The sequence below is a fragment of the Mugil cephalus genome, chromosome 4 (genome assembly GCF_022458985.1).
Source record: "Mugil cephalus isolate CIBA_MC_2020 chromosome 4, CIBA_Mcephalus_1.1, whole genome shotgun sequence".
Classification (NCBI taxonomy): Eukaryota; Metazoa; Chordata; class Actinopteri; order Mugiliformes; family Mugilidae; genus Mugil; species Mugil cephalus.
The window spans coordinates 21,586,471-21,605,912 of NC_061773.1; the positions used below are offsets into that span (position 1 = coordinate 21,586,471).

Sequence of the window (19,442 nt, forward strand, 5' to 3'; positions counted from 1 at the left end):
AGGTGAAATGAGGCATCTGTAACCAGGATACTTTCCCCCAAACACCACGTAGAACAGCCAGTTGGTTATAGAGCCACTCTCCAGGCTGCACATGTCTGAGGCCTTCTCTAAATCATGTTATGCTATGTTATGTTATGTTATGTTATGTTATGTTATGTTATGTTATGTTATGTTATGTTATGTTATGTTATGTTATGTTATGTTATGTGATTACATAAGACACCATGTCTAAGGTGACATCACTGTGACATAACACATGCTGTCATCATCTTAGGTTTGCATCTCATGATCTTAATCAGAGCTGATGTGATATCATCTTAATACCAGTCAGTAGTTTGGACATGCCTTTTTATTAAATGTTTTCTTCCTCTTTATACTACATCGCCAAGGTATTTGGAATTACTGGGACCTAAGGCGGAAAAAAACTAAGCATCCATCGTTCAACAGGAAGTTATTTCATCATTTATAGTATAATAAAGTCACCAGTGTGTGACAAAATAGAAAACTGTTTTTCATACCTGAACATGGCTGAGCAAAATAGAAATTTCAAACAATGAAGTCCCAGCGTCCTCAAATGAGTACTTGCTAATTAGCGAGGCTGTCGCTCGTTGCTATTAATAATTTGCTAAATTTGCAGGTCATTTAAAAGTAGAAACATTAATAAGCATAAATAAATAAGTTTTAACCGTAGAATTTGATGGGGTTTTGCTCCTCGTACGCTTTTGTCCTTTGATCGTCTGCAGAATGAATCCAGTGAAACGCCCGCTGTCATGTTTTTACCGACTAGTGTATAGACCCTTTGCTATAGTGTTTAAATGAAGCAGAATAAACTGCAATAAAACCTTAGACTTAATGTCCCCATATGAGGACGCAGGGTCTCAGAAGGATAATACTACATCAAAACAATATATAATATATACATCAAATAATATAAACATCAAAACTATCAAATAATGCAGTAAACAAACAAGTATTAAATAAGCCATAACATATATGATATGTATTTATATTTTAGATCCGTTTAAGTAGACAGCTTTGCAGACACAGCTTCGCAACGTAGTCACCTGGAAGAGTTTTCAGTTAAAAGGTGTGGCCTGTCTTGCCATATTGATTTATTTGACTCCATAAAGTTGCGTTGGTGCACAGTTGTCTGCAGTGAATGCCCCCTGTAATCCATATCATGGCGAGAACCATCAAACGCTACAATTAAACTGGCTCTCATGAGTAAAGGAAGACAAAGGGTTACCTCTGCCGCACATGAAGAGAGCACAAAGAGTATGCAAAGATTTTATTAAATAAAAAGTTTTAGAATAATCTAAAATTTAATCTACAGTGCAGAAAGAAAGAAAACACTGATTGAGAAGCTGTGTCTAGCTTTTGATCGTACTGGAGGTCTTAGGCGTTTACTGTCACGTGAAGTGTCACGTCGCTGTGTTCACAAGTGCTTCGAAGAAAATCATGCGGCCGCCTTTCCGAGCATCTTTCCATCCACCCGTCACCACTCTTGCCTTCACACAACTCAACTTCAGCCCACCTGTTCCTTCCGCCCAGCTCTCATCCTTGGCACATCCGAAACAGCCATTACGCGCCCTCCACGCACTCACAGTTCAGCCCTCGCCTAGACCTAATCTTACCCAATCCCCGCTCCTCTCCCAGCCCCACGTGACAGGTCCGTCCTAAACCATCTAAAGTGGCAGATTAGCTGCATTACCTCTAAGTCAGCCATTCACTTGGCCGGGGTTGAGCCTGGTCAGCTGAGGCGTTTCATCAGCTGCTCAGATAAAACTGAAACAAGCGAGGCGCTCCCAAAGTTGTGGGAAGTGCACTTCTTAAGAGGTGTGGGTTCAGGTTGCCTTGGTGGGGGGGGGGGGGGGTGTGTGTGTGTGTGTGACTTTTTTTGGGCTCCGAGGGTGCTCTCTGTATGGCTTAATAATCTATTGTAGTAATGCACAACTCAAAGAGTGAAGCAATGTAAAAGGCTGACTAATCCCGACTAAAGGTTGTCAGCGGCGGCGAACAAACGGCAGCGCCACGCGACGATCCGTGCGTGTGCCGGTTTTGAGATGGGCCGCGGGGTGTTTGTGTGTGTGTGTGTGTTTGGCAGCAGGCGTGGCGAGGCGAGGCAGGGTGGGGGCAGGTCAGGGGGAGGGTGTGACTGTGGCCTGGTGGACCATAGCGAGGCAGCAAGTATGTAGGACAGGGCCCTGCACTAGTTAACCTATCCTGGCTGCAGCCACGGTTGGGCGTGCTGAATTTCTGCATGCATGATCAATGGCGCCGAATAAAAAAAAAAAAGAGAGAGGAGAAAGACAGCGGCGTGGGGGAGGGGAAGGAACAAGTTAGAGCAGTGTGAGAAGGTGTAGATAGATTGCTGCAAAATTATTTGGACTGACTTCAGCTAATGACACTGACGCCAGGCGGCTTTTGTGAGTGATTGATGCCGCAAACCCAACGAATAGAAAAACACAAAGAGGGTCCGTTAAGTTTTTTTGCAGTTTGCGATACTTTGACTTTTTTCTTTTATGGATCCGAGCGAACGCTTTGATTCAAACAATGAATGAGAATGAAAGCAGCATGTTCCCAACTGTATGTGTGTATATAGGTCAGTGTGTGAGACAGGGTTTCAGTTCGCTTTGTTTCTTCCTTTTGCTCTTTCCACTCTCAGCCTCTGTCTTGTTGTTACTCCACCACCACTGCAGCGGTTTGTGAAATCCAGGCCTTCGCCGCTTTTGTTTCTTTGACCAGAGTTGACCCAGAGTGGGACGCCTTTGTCCGCGGGCGACCTCTGACCCGTCGGGGGCCTGGGACCTGCTACCCGCCACCCCTCAAGGCAGCTCGAAAGAGAGCCTAGTAGGGGACTCTTTGGAGAGGAACCGAGTCGGAAGGCCGACTTCTGCTCATCTGAAAAGGCCGTCGCTGTGCCTCTGTCAGCTGTGCTCTCCAGCGACAGTTTTCAGAGCCAGAGGCTTGTCATTTGAGTGCGATACAAAATGTACGAGCAACAAGTAGGTCCAGGAAGGCTTCCTTTCAATGCATAAAGAAAAAGGATAAAAATGGAATGTTTGAACAAGTGTTTGGGGGGGAAAAAAAAAAAGAAAAGAAAGAAAGATCCTTTATAGCGGAAGCCAGGAGGCCATTTTAAACCACTCCATTTGCTGTGGGTGTTTTTTCCACCTGGCAGGTGGTGAGCTGCAGAAATCATTACATGAGAGAGGAGAAGGGAGGAAACAAGCACACCTGTGGTTGTGCCAGGAGCCCCACCTCCTTTATCCAATCACAATCCCTGCATCCCCCAGGGGAAGGTGTGGCAAAGGGAGGGAGACAAAGGGGGGAGAGAAAGGCAGAGGAAGGAAGAGATTGCGGGGGAGATTTACATGCCTCTTCAACAGTTGACTGAGGGCTGAGTTAACCTTTTATTAATCGTACGCACACAAAACAAGCTGGACCCGTGGCTGTGAGCTTCCTGTGCGCGCAAACAGACCCCTGCCTGTTTACCTTGATGACACGGGGATACGGTGTAGCTGTCTGAGGGCGGCATGGGTGTAGGCAGCTGCGGAAATCTGTAATGCCACACAGACGGTCGAGCAGATGAACACGGGACCCGCACACACACACACATAACACAGAAGCTGCACAAAGGCTTCTGGTTACAAATCAGCAGAGGCCTAACACTTAAAGACAGATTGTCAATACTGCACTTGCCACCGTGGAGGCCGGTAAGGGGGTCGCAGTTTGTTAACGGACTGTCAGTCCATCGCTGTTGTACCGGGTGCGTTATTAACTCCCTGAAAACTAATTATCTGTTATCTCCCGTCGCATCCGCGAAGCTCCATTTGATGCGGCTTTAAATTACAGCGTCTGCTCAGTCCAAAATAAAACCGAACGGTCGACACTATTTTTCCTTCCAAAGAGCAGCTGTGATGATGGATGAGATCTTCTTAACCTCTAAAGTGTTGTTTATTCGTGTTTACAGTACATGGGGCCCATTCATTCATATTTACAGTACACCCAGCATCCTACGCGCTCTCATCTTCGCGTCTGCCCACCGACCTCTTTTTGGGAGGGGGGGGGGGGTGATGTCACCGAGCGGGTTACTGGAAATGACACAATGACACATGCAGACGGGAGTCACGACCATCTCCGAGGCCGGCTGCCGCCGTCGCGCTGACCTGAAAGAGAGGCCCGCGTGGTGACTCAACACCTCTTTGCGGGGTAATACAGTGTTAACACATGATGGATTTCACACCGGGGCCTCGGCCGAGTGGGAAACGGAAGCGAAGAGAGGGAGAGTGGGAATGAAAAAAAAAGAAAAAAGAAGGAGAGCTTGGATTGACGTTGAGTTTTTGGAAGGGAAAGCGGGAGGGGGGGGGTCAGAAATCCATACGGCCTCTCACTGAAAGTACTTTACACACACACACACATAGAGAGACACAGACAAGTGGAGTTGCAGTGCGTCCCTGTATCTCTTTTAATCCTTTTTCCACTCCCCCCCCTCCATTTCTTTTCACAGGACCTATCAACGCCATTCCTAGCTGCTATTTATAGGAGACCACTGTCCCCCCCACCCCCACCCCGTCCCCCCTGCCTGTGTGCCGCTCTGCATGTGTGTCTGTGTGCGAGTGTGTTTCAAGGGAACCTCAACAAACCTGTGCTTCTCACTCCTAATCTCAACGTGGTGTGATTCGCTGAACAGGATATATGGGAAAGCCAGTTACAAAGATACAGTGTGAATATATGTGTGTGTGTGAGAGAGAGAGAGATGGGGGAGGGAGGGTAGGGGATGGGGAGGGGTGTACTGGCTTGATTTATCCCACCTGTCCAGTTGTTTCCGGCGTGCGTGTGTGTGTGTCGATCCACGACCTCACTGCTGAAATGTATTCCGCGAAGGCCCGAGAACTCACAAATCATCCCTGGAAAGTGTGTGTATTTATTGCCGTGGGCGTGTCTGTCCGGGCACGTACGTACACTAATTGTGAAGAGCCCTCACAAAACTGGATGTTTCTGAGGTTCCTCTTCAATACAGACACATGCTCGGGTACAGCGCGGCCACTTTGCTGGCGCGCTGCAGTGCGCAGGCCCCACAGCCCGACGGACGGCTGCGGTTATTGATTTACGAGGCCCTGCTTTGTGGTCTGATCCGCAACTGACACGACAGGCTTGGCACACTATCATTTTTGATGCGTTTTAAAGAAAAATGTAACTTTTTTTTTTTTTTGTGAGGGGAAGAAATGTAAGGGAAGGATGCAGGTTGTACCTGTACGTTGATGCAAATTCATGGCATTAGCTTAGGTTAGCTATGTTACTCCAGAACAGTAAAATGTTTTATGTATATATACAGTAGTAAAATCTCTTTGTAATGTTGTTTTTTCAATAGTTATACAGAGTCTTTTATTTTCTTTAACCCTTTATAGGGCACTATTTGAAAAACTTCCCAATTTCAACCCCAGAGTGTTATTGTAGGTCACGAGAAGACTTTGTTACTTTAGTGAAATTCTTCATAGTTTTTTTTATGTTCGGGAAAGAAAATCAAGATTAATCAATTTACCATATATGGTTCTGTTCCCTTAAGTGGTAAACAAATGTAAACATGTATTTCGAGCACGTATTTTAGGCCAAGGACCCCCAAACCAAACCGATGGAGAGGTTAGGTAGGGACCCTCTATATGTGTTCTATATTAGCCTAGTGCAAATGATAAATATGCATTATTGTCATCATTTTGCATTCAGTATTAAGCTGTTCAAATAATACACAGGTTCAGATAGGCTACTCATTTTATTTTATTACATATTTAACATGTACAGTAAGGTAACGTCTTCTGCCTCCATTTATCTCTTTACTAAAATATGTTGGATTAATGTTAATGTGTATTTAAAGAAATTTGTGGGGGAAAATTAAAAAAAGGAGATATAAAGATTTTGGGACCCCACTGCAGTACCTCCACAGACCCCCTAGGGGTCACGAACCCCCTGTTGAAGACCTATAATTTAGAACATTAGAACACAAGTGCTGATTGAGGCACTTGTAAACATTATCACATCAGACGACATTAGGCCACTTCTTCATGGTACCTAATAAATCAGTTATGCTTAGGGTTCATGCAGAGGTGGACCCTGTAGACCACATTTAACCCTGATTTGACCTGAGAATGTTTCCTTGATCTCCTCTGATTGGCTGCGTGACGACCACATGCTTCTAAACCTCACTGAAGTTACCAAATATGGTTCCTTGCCCCATAAAGGGTAAGGCCGATTATTGTTCTGACGTCTTTTTTGATCATTCTCACTCGCACAGCTTCAAACCAGCAACTAGCAACTAGCATAGCATTATATTGGAGTGTTTAGAAGCTAAAAAGTGACATAATTTTTGTGCAGTTTGCAGAAAAAAAATAAACAAGAGCTAAACTGACAATTTATCATTGATCCAAGCAGGTTTTCTTACACCTTATACTCGATGCTCCTGCTCCACGGACAGGTTGAGGAGGTGGTTTGTACCTCAGGCCACAAGACTTAACGACGCCTCCTTCAGAGGAATCCACTGGTTTGTAAGTTTTATAGTTTAGTTTTAAACTAGTATCTATCCATCTGAGACAAGAAATCAGCCACAAACGTTTGACTGCTTCCTGTGTTCTGGGCCTTACTGCCACAGCTGCAAAAACAAAGACTCACAAGAATATTTAAAGGTGAAGGGAGTCCCCAGCATGCCATCAGCAGCTCCCCGAGTTACATGGAGTCTTCTGAGGTATATGAAGGGCGTAGGCAAGAAACAGAAGTGGGTGAAAACTGATACTGCTCGACAAAGACGTTGTGTATCCGTGAGAAATTATGTACATGGAGGTTGATCTAATGCAAGAATAGAGAAGATTTAGGCAGAGAAAATAAAAAAAAGACGAATAAAGGCATCAGTCAGTGAGAAGTAAAAAGGAACGAGGAGGAATGAGCAGATAAAATAAACAGTTTGTGTGTGTATTGTTACATATCTCAGTGTTTGTGTGTGTGTGTGTGTTTTTGTGTGTGCAGCTGTGCAGGGACAGAGCGAAGGGAGGAGAGAGCAGAGGGGGTCCATTGTGGCTCTTTGTGTGGTTCAGATTGTCCTCTTCTCTGGGAAAGTGGAAACTCAACACTCCTCTCCAGAGGTCTGGTTACCAGGTGAGAGAGGGGGGGAAAAGAAAAGGTTAAAAAAAAAAAAAAATGGAGCGAGGGAACGAGGGAGCGAGAGACGCATAGGTGTAGAGAGAGAAATAGAAAAGGAGAAAAAAAAAGACCATGGGATTTTGAGCATGGGAGCTGGAAAGATCAGGAAACAGAGATACAGTATGTAGAAAGAATAAACAAGAGATTTGATTTAAACCCTTTAGGGCTATAAAAAAAAAAAAAAGGATGATCAATGTAAAACAACCATGTGTCACAAATACACAATGTGACACATGCTATGCTAACTTATCACCTGTTTCCCGTAAATAGAGCAATGATGTGAAATTAAAATTGAATTCATCAGAGTCATGTCTTATCTGAAGTGAAGCCAGCGCAGGGGATGAATCATAATGAGGTCAGATCGTGATGACATCTGAAGCTTCAAAGTCAAGTTCAAAAAGTCCCCACAATAAACCCCAGGACCACATGCAACAAAAACACTGACATGACATCTCTGTCCCATTAGACATAAAATCAAATGAACTGACTCATTCTCGTCTTTGTTATGGAATAACTCCTCCTAGTGGACACTCGTGGGACTTTTTTTTTTTAAATCCACTTAGTTTTCCCCAGAAATGAAACAACTGAGACACATTTGTTTTATCTATAAAATGTACATTTATTTTGTCACCTCTTTTAATATATAAACACTATATGTATGTATATATATATATATTTTTTTTTACAAACACCATCTTTGACCCTGAACACCAAAGTTTACAAAGAGTTGAAACTACCTATCTAGAAGAAAAACCACTCAGTTCCCAGACAAATTTGACGTTTTGAGACGTGTGTGATGAAATGTGGACTAAATAGTACAGATGATTAAACCTAGATAGGGGTGAACAACGAATGTTGATTTTAAAATGATGAAGCCCATGAAGGACCCTCCAGAGTAAAAATCTTACCCACTTTTCATTTCATAATTTTTTCGACCCCTCAGACCTCCGTGTGAAAACTCGTCGTCATTATGTGACATCAATTTATCTTCAGTCTGGATTTGACGACGACATTATAAGTAACTGCTTGATGCATTTTTATCATGTGTCAAGCAAAAGAGCTTTAATAATCTCAAAGACCTTCCGATCAAAGCCTTCTATAGAACGGCTGATGATGTGTCTGTGTATGCTAGCGAGGGAGATGAGAGAGGAGGGGAGGAGGAGGGGGAGGAAGAGGGGGAGGAAGAGGGGGAGGAAGGGGCAGCAGGAGTGACCATGTGTGTTTGACAGGAGTGTTTTTGTGGATGGTTTCTCTGTTTCTCCCCCGATGCTGTCTGGAGTGGATTGTGGAGGCGGTAGCTCAGAGAACAGCTGCTTCTGACAAACACTGCGTAAACACTACGTGTGTCACTTGGGGATTGAGTGTGTGTGCGTGTGTGTGTGTGTGTGTGTGTGTGAGTGTAAATGTGCGTTGAAAGGGTGGTAGAACACTTTTAAAATCTCTAAGAGGAGACTAACCATCGATCTAACAGCCATTCGGTCTGTTCCAGACACATGTCACAAGGCCACTAGCTACGAGCCCTCTTCTAGTATCAAAGAGATGTGTCGGTAATTAAAAAGCGGTTAAATTAGCACATTTTAAACCTGAAAGCTGCTTCCTGTTTGTGTGTCAGAGCACTGAGACCGATAATAACCTCCAGAATTACAAAAATACAACCGCTGAAAATGACTGCAGTACGTGGCAATTCCTCTTCACGAACATCACAGTCACCTGTGTCTGTGTTAGAGCAGTGTGTGTGTATGTTTTTGTGTATGCCAGTGAATGGATGTGTGTGTGTGTGTGTGCATGTTTTTTTTGTTAGCACGGGAGCATGCAGACATCACTGCCCTCCGTTATAAGCATAGTCCGCCTTGTTGTGCATGACCAGTCTGTTCTCCACGAAGTAGAAGCTGTCTGACCGGGTCTCGTAAGGACACTCCACCATCTGACGGACTGCAAAACACACAGCGCATGCATGTCAATGAGCCGCAGGACCCCTTTTAATATCCGTGCACGATGCGACCGCGCGGAACTGTACAAAGACGGCTTGAATATTTGGGTCGGTGGCGATTTAGCGGTTGAAACGCGTTGATTCGGACTCAGGCTAAATCAAAACAATGACCCACACATAGAGACGACGACACCAGCGGTGACGTGAAGACAGGGAATTGATAAAGCGCGTTATGCATTATTTAATGCGCAAATGGTTTGATGCAGACTTCTATGTGGCAGCGCTGAAACATATGCTCTGATTTTTACATTAATACAGCCATCAATTATGCATGAAGACACGTGAAATATTTATCTAAGTTGGTCTGAATTAGCCACATTAGACGAGCTTTGTCTTTGTTGTTGTTATAATCACATGTAGGCAAACCACTGGCAAATAAACCATCACAGACTGTTAGGGTTTGAATTGGCTAACTGAGCACGTTGAGGCGTCATATTAGCTTTGGATAAACTTTGGAGAACGTTTTTTACACAGAACCCGAGCTGTCGGTTGTGTTCCCCCGTCATTCCTTGTTGCGCCAGGAAGGATTTATTTATGGCCATTTCAGAGACTGGGAATGATGGCAGCAACCAGTTACTCTTTCAAAGTCCATATGGCATGTGTGTCTAGCATTAAGTCAGGCTTAAAAATATAATCTTATTTGTTAGGTTCCAGCAGTTGAAAAACAATCATTTTCTCCCATTAACTTGTGCTGCCAAAAACACACTCAGTTTATGTACTTAGGTGGTAGCTAATGATCTAAGTATCAGGTGTAGTTTCGATTCAAGAGCCATAAATGTAATAAATGCTGCTAAGTCCAGAACTCATTAAAAAGACGGAGCTCTGCAAGAATGAGTGAATGGTTTTCACGTGTTTAACTTTGCTTTTAAAGTCTTAAAATATACCTTTTTTTTTTTAAATATTTTATTTTGAAGTTTTACTTTATTGTTTACACTAATCTGGACTACTTTCAATTTAATTTTCTAGTGTATTCTATTTTAAATATTGCTCAAAAGTTGACACAAAAGTACGCGACATCCTACAAATGGGAGTCTAAGACATGATTACAGTTCTACCAGCAGACATTTTTAAGTTGAAGAAAACAACAAACGTTTTGTGGTTAGCACAAGAGATTTTGTTTCCAATGTGCTGGTGCTTTTAGTATCCAAAAGTCATGCTTAGATGTCAACTAACGTTTACTTTGGCTCCATTTGCACAGTGGGCGATGACGAGGAAATACCATCGGCAAGAACTGGTGCCGGTGTGGTGCTTTGGTATGTGCATGAACATTTCCTCACAATTAGTCAAGATTTGACCAAGAATAAAGACTAAACCTCTGCAGACAGAATACACCGATGCGATCATTTAAAAAAGATGACTCACCGAGGCTCTCAGACAGCTGAGGGAACTCGTAGATGTGCTCACAGGTGTTGTGGCTGTTCGGGATACAGAAGCCGAAGTCGAAGTCAAAGCTCTTTAGGAGGTGGTCGCGGAAGTAGTGCCTCTCGATCATGCGGAAATTGTTTAGGGGCCGGCTCCCGACCGTGAATTCCACCCTGGTTGAATCATTTAAAAACACCAAACAAAAAGAATAGGGCGATAAAGCCGAAGGTGACTTGTGTGTGAGAACGTTGCTGCATGGAATGTTGTTGGATGGATAACAACGGACAGTGAGGGCGTGTGGCTGATATGAGAGAATGCTGGGATTGCTTTCATTGTCTGAGGTTCGGCGTGGTACTCTCAGGTGTGCGTCGGTCGGTGTGTGAGTCACTCACGTAGCTCCCACGGTCCTCAGGTGCAGGAAGGCCGGGGTGAACTGGTAGCGCACAAACCGCCCCGCCGCGGCGTCTCCCTCGCGGATCTCCTCGTCATCATCTGACATTCACAAGATTAGATCAAGACCTTTTACGTGATTCACTCCGAGGCTATTTTTAACCATAATTACAGAGGCCAGCGTTCCCCATCAACTGTCGAGTGCGGGTTAGAATAGAATAACAAACAGCACAAGGACTGGGTGTGTGCGGTACCTGCGTGTGGTGGTTTGGCGATCTCGAACAGGACGGTGTCTTTCTCCAGGTCTCTGATCTTGAAGCGCACAAAATCGATGTTGTAGATATTGTCCTCGGGTTTACAGAGGTACCCTACGACAGTGAGAGACAGACGACAGTCATTTACAAGCCTCTGTAGATGATGTATACACAGATAACACAACGTTTCATACATACAATTAAAATAAGATAAAGTAGCAGTATGATTACATACAAGGAGGTTCACATGCATGGAGCTAGCCCTGAAACAACTATTGTGCCTGTTCATCACAATGGCCTCATGAACAGTGCCATCATGAAGCCTTTAATTTAGCCTGCGCTGTTTCATTTATTTTTATATTTCATATGTTGTCTGTTCTAAATGTAGGCCACAACCCAGATAAGAAGCATGCCAGTTATTGTTTTTTATTTTAATGAAGGCCTTCCTGCCCAGTCATGGCGGCTGTCACGTCGTCAGTAGTACTCTGTGATTTGTGTGTGACAGTTTTTCAATCATATGGTCTCGCCACATCTACAGAGACACCCAGACAACATTGTCATCATGTTGACGCCTCCTCTTGTTACACTACCAGGGTCCAACGAGCTGCTCCACAACCAGTGAAAGGCTGCCAGAGAGTGTCTATTTATGTTTATATATAATTAAAACATTTATAATTAATTTCTAATATTTGTTTTGTATTTGTAGTAAGCTAAGGTTTCTGAAATGAAATCGATGGGCATACGGTTTCGTTTATTTTGACGTGCTGATTCATATTTAAACATATTTAAACTGTCTGTAATGCCAATAGCAGCGCGACCGACTACCGTAATAATTGTAGTCTACGCCCAACACGCTCACTGCCGCTTCCTATCCGGGTACCGTAATAACTGTTGTTGAAGTCTGAGCGCTACATTTTTATTTTTCTCATTCATAAAACGCTAAAATCGGGGACAGCTTTAACCGGGAGACAGGTCATCTAAAACGGGGACTGTCTCCATAAATCGGGGGACGTGTGGTCACCCCACAGTAAGCCCACGCTGCTGATGCATTTAATCCATTACATTGTGTTCAGGTGCTTGATTCAGCGCAGGTAACGTTAAAGCAAAGGCTTCAAACCTCGCGTAGCTACGCGCAGTCCTAACACGTCCTCCGGAGTGATGTGACCGCTCTGCGTCCGCAGGTCCTCCTCGGAGACGGGCCTGCTCTCCACCTGGCTCCTCCTGGACTTCAGCCTCCTCAGGACCCCTCCGCCGGGCTTGCGGTCCCGGGGAACAGGGGGAGGCGGAGGAGCCGCAGCCGTTGAGCCGGAGACGTTTTCAGCAACAGGCGCGTCGCTGCGGGCTTTGGCTCCGCTCATCTTTCGGCTCTCCTCGGCGTCCCGTCTGCTGCGAAACCAGGTCCTCCCGACCCTCCTCTCTGATAAAAACGCCTTGAGGAAGAAGAAGAAGAAGAAGAAGAAGAAGAAGAAGAGGAAGAGGAGGAAGATGGCGTCGTAGATGTCGGGTGTCGGTGAACGGGTCAAGCTCTTGTTTTTGTGAGCACATGCTGCACAGTTGCCATGACAACTCGCTTGACGAGCCAGAGTGTGGAGTGGTGCTTCTCTGAGGCGGCCACCAGGGGGCGATGGGCGATTTAGGTCGGTGGCTCCCTCCTGCTTTAAGTAGTGACGTTAGAATAAGCACTGTATATAATAAAATTAAATTATCCAAAAATAGGGCTGTGTCAATAGGGAGGGTGAAGGTGTTTCACACATAAAACAAACAAATATAAAACAAACCCACAGAACTCTTCCGGCATACACACAAGCACCCATATATATTTAGATAAACACACACGCAAACACACACACAGAAGCACAGGGACAGAAATATCACTAATACAATGGTTGTAATTCTGATGTTTCTGTACCTCTTCTGTGAAGAGAGGGGTCCAAAACAGTCCATAGCGCAGGTAGGTGGGATCTGCAGAGATCCAGACCTGGTCAGCACAGACTGTGTCCAAATCTGCGTGATCTGTCTTCCTGGACTGCCTGTAGTCCACACTGACCTTTGTGGTCTTACTGGTGTTCAAAACAAAGTCTGTTGTCTGAACACCACTCTGTTAGGTGCTGTTAGGAGGGTCTGTTGATAAGAAAGTCTCCTATTATCTCTAGGGTCAGTTTGACCCCATTCGTGGTTTAACGTTCCTAAATATTTGATTATCATCTTTATTTCTTTCTTTTTATTTTTCTTTTTGTGTCATATTTAATGACTTTTCCTAAAGTCGTGCAGTCGTTCCTAGTGTTCGTACAAGTTTAAAGGTAATAGGAGGGTTAAATACATACACGAATAAATAAATACATCATACTGACTACTTAGATATAAATTATAAAAGTCTACACACAAAATCAACAACTCAAACTCAAGCTGAAAGATTTTGTTCGATCTAAAGATCTTCTGATATAAAGATCTGTATTTCTTATGTAAGAGGGAGAAGGATCATATAAAGTGACAATAAAGAAATCCTGAATCTTGAAAATGGCTAAAAAAAAACATGGCTAAAAAAACCATAAAAAAAATAAAAAACGGAAGAAAAACAACCAACTATTAAAAAGAAAATCAGTGAAGCATTTTCATTCAAATGTCCAAACTATTAAAAACATGAGTCATGCGTGAGTGTCATGTTGCCTTATTAGCAGTGTTAATACAATTTAATTCATGGCATATATACAAAATCTTAATCTGCTGTATGTCTGCTCACTATGACTGTCAAATAAAAACTATTTTGTAGTTACATTTGTATTTCCTGTTCCTGTTGTTTTTCCATTAATAAATAGTAGTTTTGTTGTCAGCTGCGTGAGATGACGTTCACATTATGAACAAACCCACGCACAGCTGAATTATCCGAATTATATTAGAAGATAAAATCTCGGATTCTCAGAGTGGTAGAAAGTTGACTTGCTTGGTGTTTTTCTGATCCGATTTGCAGGCAAATGAACGCTGTAAAAAATAAGGATCAGGTGTTATGCAAATGTGCTGTGTAGGCGCTGATGGGCAGTTCCTGCTGTTAAGAAGACACTGGTGGCCTCGGCACTATGTCCACACGGCATGGAGAACTGCACGGATCCTATTCCTGTTCTTTTCACACCGTTTAAAGTAGCTTTTCATAAGTCAGAACCAGTCCATCCAGTCCAATGAGCATCAAAACTACGGTCAAGTTCCATAAAATTACGGATTGCTTCCGGCAGAAATTTTCAGGGGGATATTTATAGTTTTGCTTTTATTCAAATTAGTCGGTCCATTTTTATGGTTTACGTATGGAGTACAGATAAGCCATCATTTGCATGCTGTATTAACAGTCAATAGCCACCCCTGGAAGCCAAAGTGCTAATCATTTACTGGTTTCTAGAAAATGAAAACTGTGTCGACAACCTGGAACCTGGAATCCAAACTCAAGCAATTAGATTTAGTAAGACTTTAATGATGCACAAGAAAAATTGCTGGTTCACAGTAGCTTAGTTAAACAACTAAACTATAAGGAAAATCTAGTAAAATAAAATAAAATAAAAAGTACAGAATTAGAGGAGAAATAGACAGGGAATAATAGGTAATAAAAGGTAGAATAATGTCCATTATAGGAATAACTCTCTGACAGATTTTCAACAACCACAAATTAAAATGTCTTTAATTACATATTAAATGAATACAACATATTTTAATAAAGGCATAAGGGATAACATTGAATGCAGAATGATAAGAATAATGTATATTTATAAATAGCACTAGGCTGAGCTTAATATAGAACACATATAGTAGGTAGAGGGTCCCTACTTAATCTCTCCATCATTTTATATTACAATAGTAATATATCAAAGCATTACTTTGGTTAAATTTGATACGTGTTGAGCCCATACCTAACCCTTTTATTTTGTTGCAGCTGCTCGCCACTTCCTGCCAGATGTCGCTTTTTTCCCGTGCGTCTTGACTTCGGAGAAGCGTGGCTCGAGTCGACCCGAGGCGGGTGGAGGGAGTGTCCGCCCGCTGTAGGAGCGGCCTGACGCCTTCTTGGTGTGAATGACTTGTGGAGGGGGTAGAAAAAAAAAAAAAAAAACACTCTCACAACAGCTCAGCAGGCAAGACGATTTGAGCTGAGGAACAATTCTCCTATTTTTTGGTTAACTTCCTTCCACCTGTATGACTGCGTGAGGACAAAAGGTAACAAAAAACTCAAATTAAAAATACAGCTTTATACCGCAAGTAAATGGTTGATGTATTAATGATGAGAAATGTCCAGTTTAGAAGCAGGTGCACTGTCTTTACTACTGCGAGAGCGTTGTGGTCTGATTATGAATGTCCGCCTGTATCAAAAAAACAAGCTTGAAATTAAGTTGCATTTATTTTATATCTTTGCCCGGTTTTAAGCGACTCTGTCGTAGTTGAACGACTGGGAGTTCATCGTTGACGCGTCTATTAGTAACTTATTAACAACCAGCAATGAAACACATGCATTTATCCAGCTTTTTCACTGTCAACTACGGTACTACATCGCGATATTTGGCCTCTAAACGATCCGAAACTACGAGACTCGCAGCATCCTTGGAAGAAGTAAACGAACATGCTATAAACATCGAGGCGAAAGGGAGTGTAGCCTTGTCAGGGCAACAGGCACTGAAGGCAAACAAAGATAAAGAAACTCAAAAGCCTGCAAGACATAGTGGCGCTGCTGCAGAACGATTTTCACTGAAATCCATTAAATAAACAAAAGCAGTCGACATCTATCAGCTGCAGCTCTATCCCCCAGACATTGTTTGTTTCTGAGGAATTCAGCTGCAAGGAAACAAACAGGGCGCATTGCTTACTGGGTGGTGCACACAGCTCCAAAATCTGATCCCATTACCCAGCGTCATGCACGCCCTACAGGTGTTCTGCGTTAAAGCAATAACGCAACACATGTCACATGAAGAAAAAAGTACGCACATTGTATGGAATCACAGCAGTCCATGCAAAACCAGCTGCAGACTGCTATATTTGAGCATTTCGCTGGTGTCGTAAGCTCAGGAGTTTAACTGTTACCCGGAGTTACCGGTTTGTGCGAGAAAAAAAAAAAAAAAAGTCTTACAGGCTAAACCAGATGACAAGCTGTGAACAATGCCTTTGGTATTCACTGTGACAGATACAGAATTGTTACTGTTATGTGTTCTACGCAGCGTATAAATCTGCCTCTCCTTTGGGGAAAGCCCTTTGCTCTCATGGCAGTAATGGGAGGGTTGGAGCATGTTTGCTTGTCTTTTCATGGTTTTGGTTCAACAAGAGATCTGGTGTGACTATATTGTTTCTGCTGTTAGCCGTTGTAGATGACTCATCTGACCTGCTCTGCGCTCTGACAGTGTCTCTGACCTAGTTGATTGTTTCCTTTCTCTAATTCAGCCTGTGTAATCATTCAATCTAGATTTATCTGTAGCTGTATGTATTCTATGTTTCTCATTAACGCCATCAAGATTGTCTGGAAATCCTCAATAAATCCAACTGCTTGCAACATAATGATTCCTCGGGCTGAAAACAACCAAAACAACAGAGTTTTGATAGAGTACTTTTTAAAAGAACTTATGACTTATGAACCTATGACGGAAAACCGATTAAGAAAATGATAGCTGCTCTATAGTTCCTGGTATTTGTTCAGTATGATTAGTCTTTCTTTCCCCTCCAGCAGCAGCAGTGTGCTCACAAAAATCTAGACCAACCTGACTTGCCCAGTCTTCTTTGTAACAACATAACAAACTGGTATTAATCAGACATAAGGGAAAGAGTAGTAATGCCCCCCCACTGCAAATATGTATTTTGCTGTATGTAAACATCTTCTCTTGTTCTCTCAACTCTTCCTACCGCTACTCAGCTATGGAGAGCTCGGTTGAGGCTTCCCACATCGGAGGCACCTCAAAACCCAAGCCGGGTCTGGCGCCCAAACCTCTGCTCAGTGCCAAGCCTTTCTCACTTCAAAGGAGCACCGCCATCCGCTCCATCCACGCTCCAAGGACAGTACCTGCTGCATCAAAGCCAACAACAAACCAGACTGGGAAATCAGAAGTTACATGTTTTCCTAAACCGACTTTGACCACTACTCCTCAGAAGCCGTCGGAAGTGGCTTTAACCACTCCTCCTGAGAAACCATCCAAACCAGCTTTAACTACTCCTCCTGAGAAACCATCCAAACCAGCTTTAATCACTCCTCCTGAGAAACCATCCGAACCGACTTCAACCACCTCTCCTGAGAAACCATCCGAACCGACTTCAACCACCCCTCCTCAGAAACCATCCAAACCAGCTTTAACTACTCCTCTTGAGAAACCATCCAAACCAGCTTTAATCACTCCTCCTGAGAAACCATCCGAACCGACTTCAACCACAACTCTTCAGAAACCATCCAAACCAGCCTTAACCACCCCTTCTCAGAAACCAACCGAACCGACTTTAACCACCCCTCCTCAGAAACCATCTGAACCAGCTTTGACCACTCTTAAGAAACCATCCAACCTGACTGTAATCACCCCTCCTGAGAAACTGTCTGAACCAGCTTTAATCACTCCTCCTCAGAAACCGACCCAACCGACATCTACCTCTGATTCTAAGTTGAGCTCTGTAACTTCGCTCAACAAAAACCATGAGGAAGCAACCAAAGCAAGTGACGGAGGTCCACAACAAGAGGATACTCTTGAGGGAAAACCCGGTCTCCCGTCAAAAACCGCTCCACTGGAGGACACGTCTAAATCTGAGCAAGTTCAGAAAGACGACGTCATCCAAACAAACCACAAAGCAGATGTCGCAATTGACTCAGAGCAGAAAGATGGGAAAACGAATGGGGATAAAACTCAGGCGTCTTTTGTCCAAAAACTTGAAGACTCAAGCAATGAGGGTTCCTCTGCAGCCAGTCCTGTCAGTCGATATCGACCGGGCAGCGCCAGGAAGCGCCTGTCCATGGAGCTCACCTCAATGTTTGAGTCAGGGGGTCTGTCTTTGCCTCCCCAACCTACCATAGCTGTCTCTACCGCCAACACAAAACATGACACAAGTAAGCCAGCGTCTTCAGAACCAGAGCAGAGCCGGACGACACCAGAGCTACCAAGCAAAGCGAGTGACGAAGAAGGACTTAATGCGATTCATGGCAGAGGAGGCAGTATAAAACAGAGAATCTCTCTTCTGTTTAACTCAAAGCAGGAGGTCATTACAAAGAGAGAGGAGCCGGAAGTCGTAAAAAAGATGGAGAGGCCAGAAGTCCCGACAAAGACAGTGAAGCCAGAAGTCCCAAAAAAGAAGGAGAGACCAGAAGTCCTAAAAAAGAAGGAGAGATCAGAAGTCCCAACAAATACAGTGGAGCCAGAAGCACCGAAAAAGACAGTGGAGCCAGAAGCACCGACAGAGAAAGAGAAGCTAGAAGTCCCAACAAAGACAGTGGAGCCAAAAGCACCGATAAAGACAGTGGAGCCAAAAGCACCGATAAAGACAGTGGAGCCAGAAGTCCAGACAAAGACAGTGGAGCCAGAAGCACTGACAAAGACAGTGGAGCCAGAAGCACCGACAAAGACAGTGGAGCCAGAAGCACCGACAGAGAAAGAGAAGCTAGAAGTCCCAACAAAGACAGTGGAGCCAAAAGCACCGATAAAGACAGTGGAGCCAAAAGCGCCGACAAAGTCAGTGGAGCCAGAAGCACCGACAAAGACAGTAGAGCAAGAAGCACCGACAAAGACAGTGGAGCCAGACGTCCCGATAAAGACAGTGGAGCCAAAAGCACCGATAAAGACAGTGGAGCCAGAAGCACCGACAAAGACAGTGGAGCCAGACGTCCCGACAAAGACAGTGGAGCCAGTAACTTCACCAAGTGTAACAGGTCAACAAGAGTCTACAGGTGATTCTAGCATCGAAAAATTTGTTCCAACTTCAAAAGCCACTCCACCCAAAGAGACGCCTAAAACTGAGGCAGTCCAGAAAGACGATGTCATCCAAACAAACCATGAAGTAGATATTGTAACTAACTCAGAGCAGAAACAGAAGGAAGAGAGCGCGAACAAAACTCCGTCTTCAAACAAAGACACTGGCAATGGAGAGCCAAACGAGGATTTCGAGGGAGGAGGCAGCATAAAACGGAGAATCAGTCGTCTGTTTGACTCGAAGCCAGAGGTTACAACGAAGAAAGAGGAACCGGAAATCATAAACAGCGCAGGAGACATAAAGCAACGGATCAAGCACTGGGCTCTGGAAACCAGTACTGAGGGTCCAAAGGC

The 19,442-nt window shown here is 43.9% G+C and overlaps 1 protein-coding gene across 1 annotated transcript; it reads right to left on the bottom strand.

The window, feature by feature from the left end:
* Nucleotides 1-7,772: 7,772 nt before the first annotated feature.
* LOC125006155 (protein unc-119 homolog B-like) lies at nucleotides 7,773-12,928 on the bottom strand. The gene is made up of 5 exons (XM_047581928.1): nucleotides 12,305-12,928; nucleotides 11,188-11,301; nucleotides 10,936-11,035; nucleotides 10,544-10,716; nucleotides 7,773-9,123 (listed from the first exon to the last, which is right to left on the bottom strand). Exons 1-5 carry the CDS (start codon nucleotides 12,543-12,545, stop codon nucleotides 9,011-9,013), a joined length of 741 nt encoding a protein of 246 aa, XP_047437884.1. The 5' UTR covers nucleotides 12,546-12,928; the 3' UTR covers nucleotides 7,773-9,010.
* Nucleotides 12,929-19,442: the final 6,514 nt, after the last annotated feature.

Excerpts from the sequence above, each read along its gene's own strand:
- LOC125006155 (XM_047581928.1), bottom strand. The coding sequence starts at position 12,545 with ATGAGCGGAGCCAAAGCCCGCAGCGACGCGCCTGTTGCTGAAAACGTC. Across the intron at positions 11,036-11,187 it reads CGCCAAACCACCACACGCAG|ATGATGACGAGGAGATCCGC; the intron begins GTACCGCACACA and ends TGTGAATGTCAG. Across the intron at positions 9,124-10,543 it reads TCAGCTGTCTGAGAGCCTCG|TCCGTCAGATGGTGGAGTGT; the intron begins GTGAGTCATCTT and ends TGTGTTTTGCAG.